This window comes from Hemibagrus wyckioides, linkage group LG09 (genome assembly GCF_019097595.1).
Source record: "Hemibagrus wyckioides isolate EC202008001 linkage group LG09, SWU_Hwy_1.0, whole genome shotgun sequence".
NCBI classification, from domain to species: domain Eukaryota; kingdom Metazoa; phylum Chordata; class Actinopteri; order Siluriformes; family Bagridae; genus Hemibagrus; species Hemibagrus wyckioides.
In genome coordinates, this window is record NC_080718.1 from 7,994,763 (window position 1) to 8,001,188 (window position 6,426).

At 36.9% G+C, this 6,426-nt stretch overlaps 1 protein-coding gene across 1 annotated transcript in view; it reads left to right on the top strand.

Annotated features, from left to right (window-relative positions):
• The window catches only part of ush2a (Usher syndrome 2A (autosomal recessive, mild)), a 214,114-nt gene extending 209,729 nt beyond the window's left edge, over positions 1 to 4,385 (top strand). Inside the window, exons 71-73 of the mRNA XM_058398879.1 lie at positions 890 to 955; positions 2,334 to 2,543; positions 2,637 to 4,385. Of these exons, the coding sequence (XP_058254862.1) occupies positions 890 to 955; positions 2,334 to 2,543; positions 2,637 to 2,726 (366 nt within the window). The 3' untranslated portion in view covers positions 2,727 to 4,385. The remainder of the gene's footprint in view (positions 1 to 889; positions 956 to 2,333; positions 2,544 to 2,636) is intronic.
• Positions 4,386 to 6,426: the final 2,041 nt, after the last annotated feature.

The window sequence follows — 6,426 nt, forward strand, 5'->3', positions numbered from 1 at the left end:
AGAGAGGAAAAAGTAAAAGAGCCAAAAACTGCATCTGAAAAATCTTACTCTAAGAAAATAAAAACAAGGGGGTAGTTGCTCAGCAAAACTAGTGTTATCTCACACCAGAGCAAAAATATTATCAGCAGTGGTCTGTAGGCAGCTAAGAAATCACTGTGAAAATTGGGAAATGTTTTTTTTGTGAAAATGGACTTAAATGACCCCTAACACAGGTTCAGCTATACATTATGAGGAGAGCACTCCCAGATACATCAGATCAATTAAAAATGAATTTGCACACTTAATATTTGCACATTTAATAATGCTAATATTATAAGCACATATTGAATCATGAACCCTGTGTACTTGCTGGCCATTTTAATAGGAACACCTTTACCCCTGCGCCTTAAAGCATCAGCCAAATCATTTGGCCAATAAGAAAAGAAAGAGAATTCCAGACTGGTTTGGCAAGAAAACCAGTTTTTTACCATAATGGTAAAGAGAAAAACATCTCAGCATGCACAAACCATCAAACCCTTAAAGTGGATGGGCTACAGAAATCCATACGAGATTTCAGTCTTGTTAGCCGAGAACAGGAAACATTGCATGGTCTGATTGTTTAAAGGGGTGATGATGAATGAGCTCTGAGGCAGATTTTCCTGTTAAAGTGGCTGGTGAATGTACTGTGTGTGCCAGCTGCCTTCCACTCTTTTCAATCTTTTGCTGACATACCTACATCGAAAAACCACAAGAGGGTGGTAGAGTTCACTTATTTTCTCTTGCTAATGCTGTAGATATTTGACTGAAAATCTACTTAACTGCTAGCTCTTTTCCCCTTTCTGTAAACTTTAATACTCATTAAGATCTCTGAATGCCTTTCTGTTTTCCTCCTGCTGTTATGGCACTGCAGGGGCCCTGCTCTGATCTCTGCTCTAACCATGCCTCCACTGCTCTGCTTCAGTCTGATGGAGGAATGGTAAGCACTTATTCTCCATGCCCCCCCCCCCCCCCCCTCTCTCTCTCTCTCTCTCTCTCTCTCTCTCTCTCTCTCTCTGCTCACAGCTCTCTCTCTGCTCACAGCTCACTCTCTCCTCACAGTTTGACAATGTGCCGGACTCATCCAGCAGTGTAACCTTAAAGGGCTTTACCATGCACACTGAGGTACAGCATATGCCTTGTGGAAAGCAGAATGTGTGTTTGGTTGTTTTGGTTTTTTTCAGCCTGTAATTCAGTGTGGCTTTATTATCAAATCTTTTTTTCATCCAGTTACAATGCAATGCAGTTTGAGGACAAAAGTTTGCTGCATAAGCAGGACATTCCATATTTCACAAGATTCAGTGATCACCCATATTACCAGAACTGTCAGAGTTTTAAATCATGCGATGGTCATTTTTCTGATCCCATTGATTTCATCATTACTTACAGAATCTTTTAAATTAAAGTTTTTTTTCTTTTCAAAACCATTGAAAAGGCTATTCACCATATTCATTTACCTCTTCAGCCACACCTGCATTCTTTCCCAGGTACACAAAGCCCCACCCCAGAACTGATTCAGCTAGCATGCTTCCTAGCGCAATTAACTCTGATATTAGCATAGATAGACCAATCAGTATTCAAGTTATTACCCAAAATTCAGTTCATAAATATTTATGAGGCTGTTTATGCTTTCACTAACCTTTAATAATTTTAGTTCTATGAGCTCTAAGCTCTGGTATTAGCATGTCAGTACTGTTAGCTAAAAGATTCCAAGGCCAACTCACATTATAAACACACAGACATCAGCTTATAATGATTTATGAGGGTGCTTGAAGTCCTTTTGTCGTAATGTTACAGTATGTAAAGCCATTCAAACAATTTAAAGCTTTATACAGACAGTGTTCATATACCTGTGCAGGAGCAATGACAGCTATTCTGCATTCAGCTTCATCAGCTTCAGATTTTTCCTGCCAAAAACCAAGACAGAAGCAAACTTTGGCCCTTAAACTGTTTTTCTGTTATGTGTGGTATTGGCTTGATTGAAGAACTCCCCTTGATTTCAAATTAAGCAGCACATATGGTTTATTGAAACACAAAAATGATAGTCAGAAGCCAGATTCCTGGCTATTTATAGAACAATGGCTTGTTAAACACTGTAGGAAAAAAACAGCACCTTTCCCCACAGTTGGACAAAACCATGTTGTGCTGCTTTGATCTACAGTTAAAAACCCTATCTCTTTTAAACCCTTGTCTCTTTAAGTTGCCGACTAATCTGTTTACTTTTGCATGGTTATAACGTGATGAAGTTGTTAAGTTGTGCTGTGCCTCAGAGAAGCTGAAAGAAATTTGTGACACTGGATTTCATGTGTATTTTCCAGGGTCTGACTGATACAAAGCTCAGTGTCAACAATCGTGGCTACCAGAGTAGCTTGTCCATGCTGCGTGTTCCGAGTCAGAGCCGGCTCAGTCATGCCTACTCCCAGAATTCCCTGCACCGCAGCGTTAGTCAGCTGATTGATATACAGGATAAGAAATCTCTGCCAGGTTTGACATGGGGCACTGAGCTGCAAAGCACCGACAATGGCATGGTGAGACATGTTCATGCATTAATGTGTGTATGTAAATGACTGTTTATTTCAGTTACTGTAACACTGTGAAACACTTGTCTTCATTTTTTGCAGTATGTTGGAGACGAGGACTTTGCAGACTCTCTTAAGGGCTTCAGCTCGGTGAAGAAAGAGCATGCAGTGTTTACAGACACACACCTGTAGAGCTTTCTTTCTCTCACCGTCATTCCTACACAAACAGCCTCAAAGCCCAAATTCACTTTCAACTGATTTACCGTAACAACACTTTAATAGCTTTAAACGCAAGGCAGGCTTGGTGAAGTATGGACCTTATTTGACCTTATAACTATTTGACCTTATTTTCAGAAAAAGTTGATTTCTTCTGCTGGTGTTTAACCGACTGAACCTTTACCATGTTGAGTTTGGCCTCTCCACTATAGACTTAGCTTAACCATTAAAGTCTGTTGCAAGTTCATGGAATTGTAATAATCGTTCCTTACACTGGCCCTATAAAAATTAGAGATGCATTAGACCTGTGTTTATGGCAACTACCTCTCTAAAAGTAACTGTGTGCATCTTAGACTTATTGCTTCCATTCTTGCTTCCTAATGAGGAAACATTGACTTGTATTATTTGTTAAATGTGTTTCCATTCACGTAAAAGGATAACTTTAGTACAGTACAGAAACTGTACATCTAAAAGAAACACATCCAGCGATTCCTGTACTTTATGCTTTTTATTAAATACAAAACTGCTGACAGACCCGATAAATCCACCGGTGAGACTCATAAAATACACACACATCTCCTCCAGCAGGGCCTTCCCTCTATCTTTCATTTCATAATGTATTTCTTACCTGGACACCCAAGAGTAATATAAATGTTATCAGATGACTCCAGAATTCAAGAGAATGGGAAATAATTTCATTTTTATTCAGTTATTTAATGTGATTCAATTATTACAATAAACTGTAAACAGCTAGAGGAAGGATTTTTATTCTTACTAGAATATTCTCTTAAATGTTCTCATAACACTGCAAGAAATTAACTATTTAAGAAAATGTTTTAGAGAAAAAAAACATACAGTGGTAAAAATAACACTTACACAGCACCCCCACATGTTTAGATGCAACATATCATACATGGCCTCTTTGCTTTTTTTCCTCTTCTTCCCTAAATGCCAATGCTTTATGAACCCTGATTAATCTCAGAGACAGAGGCATTCAATATTCATCTCCGAGACAGCTATAGACATGCAGTTATTATAAAACATTTCGCTAGTCAGGATTACAACAAACCATCATTACTGCAACAGAAATTTTGTCTGGCAGAAGTCTTTTCTGATAATGTCTACATGTATTTACAGGATGCTACTAATGGAAATCTAGCAAGTGTGACTCTGTGCCTACTAGATAACGCAATATAGCAGAAATAATTGTGACAATGCCAACCAAACAATAAGTATTTTAATGTGTCATGTTAAAGCCTGTTGTCTTTGTAATGTTCCACACGAATTTTAGACGCATGTGTCGTCATAGGGGTTGTTTTAAACCTATATATTATAGCAGTATAATCATCCTAATGTAACATCCTGTTCGGCGCTCTAGTTATCAAATACTTTTGTTTGCTCTTTTGTCTTTGTAAAGAGATCAACAGTATTATTTATTGAGTAATTTATATTTTTTGGTACAAATAAGAATGTACTTTAATATCCTTTCAGGTTCATTTATAAACTTTTTTTTTTATATATATATATCAGGTAGTCATGTATTAGAAGGAAGCATTTGCATGCTAGTTGTGTTGATAATTTTGCTGTATTAAAATCATGACTCTGAATGCATGTTTATTTTTTGTTATTTCTTTATTGTCAGTGAAAGTACAAAGGTATGTACCGATTTCAAGTCAGCCTTGTACCTTAATTATTATACTTTACTTGAATTCCTTTGACTTCAGATACATTTCCTGTTTTACACAGGCATGCCTCGCTCGTTTAATGAATGCAGCATTCACTGAGGTGCAGAATGTAAGTCTGATACATCAATAGCTTTGAACAGCCTTCGTTATAGCAACCATAAGCTTTTATACTTCAATAGAATAAGTCAAATTAAATTGTGACAAATGGCTATATAATTTCTCAGTAAGTACAGAAGGTTAGTACATGGTCATGATGTATATTGCAAGTTACACATACAGAGATTTCACTCAATCAGTTAATCTGTCGTCACTCATTCTTTAGTCAGGCCTGTTTTGTCCACTTAATGTTTGCAGCTGCTGCCATGTAAAGATAACGATAGCAAAGTTAAAAGTGAGCTTAGTGTTTGGGCAAAATAGTAAACAAGTTTAAATGTATTTTTTAAAAAGAAAACAAGAATCAAACAAAATCTGATTAATCCATCTGATTCATGTAGCAATAAAAACATTAACCGCGTGCTGTCTGCCTGTAAAGAACTAATTCATTTAAAACACATAATCTAGCTTAGATGTCTTATGCATATATTCCAACAATTCTTTCATTGAAATAGGTCCAGTGGGCATTAAATAACTTTAATAAACCTTCTTTATATTTCAAATACAAATATGTAAAATACCTATACATAATGGCTTATGATTAAAAGTATTTATCATATGCCACGTCAATAGCTGTATCCTGTACATTTCACTCTAAGAGTTAAAGCTGTAAACATAGCTGGGTAATGCCTAAGCAGAAAGTGACAGCGCCTTCTTTCTTTCTTAGCTTAACAGTGGTTACTAAATACTGTATTTCACACTGATCAGCCATACCATTAAAACCACCTGCCAATTACGGAAGGAACTCATCAAGGCACGGACTCCACAAGACCGCTGCAGAGACCTTTAGCAGAAAAGCTGCTAGGGAAACCTGAAGTTGCAATGAAGGGGTGTACTTGGTCCGCAACCATGTATAGGTGGTAATTGGACAATGTTCTGCTGAGAAACCTTGGCTCCTGGCATTCATGTGGATGTTTCTTTTGACAGAGCATCATACTGCCTCTGCCAGCTTGCCATCTTCCCCAGGTAAGTGACGCATCCAGCTCTCCATTAGACCAGGCCACATTCTTCCATTGCTCCATGGTCTAGTTCTGATGCTCATGCACCCATTGTAAGCGCTTTCAGTGGTGGACAGGGTTCAGCATGGGCTCTTTGACCGGTTTGTGGCTTTTGATGCATTTCCATCATAGAAAAAAATTATTCAGCAATTTGTGTTACAGTAACTGTGGTACAACTTCTGTGGGACAGTCAGATGATCTGCTCCCTCTCACACGAGTGACCCATTTTCCCTTGTCAACTGGTTGTCCTTCCTGAAGCACTTTTAGTAGGCACTAACCACTGCATACTGGAAACATTCTAAGAGAGCTGCTGTTTTGGAGATGCTCTGACCCAGTCGTATAGCTGTCACAATTCTTAGCCTTGTCAAAATCCATCAGATTTTGCACATTTGTCCAGAATCCAACACAATGTCAAGAACTGACTATTCACTTGCTGTCTAATAAACCCCATCCCCTGACAGGTGTCACTGTAACAGGAATCATCGTTATTCACTTCAGCTGGTTTTAATGTTATGGCTGATTGATGTGTTAAACAATGATATTGAGATACTGCATACATTATCATATACAGCTGTACTACATTAAGTGCAAATACATTAATTAAGTTTATATATATGTATGTATATATATATATATATACACATACATACATACATACATACGTACGTATATATATATATATATATATATATATATATATATGTATGTGTATATATATATATATATATATATATATATATATATATATATATATATACATATATATAAACTTAATTAATGTATTTGCACTTAATGTAGTACAGCTACATACATATACATACATACATATATATATATATA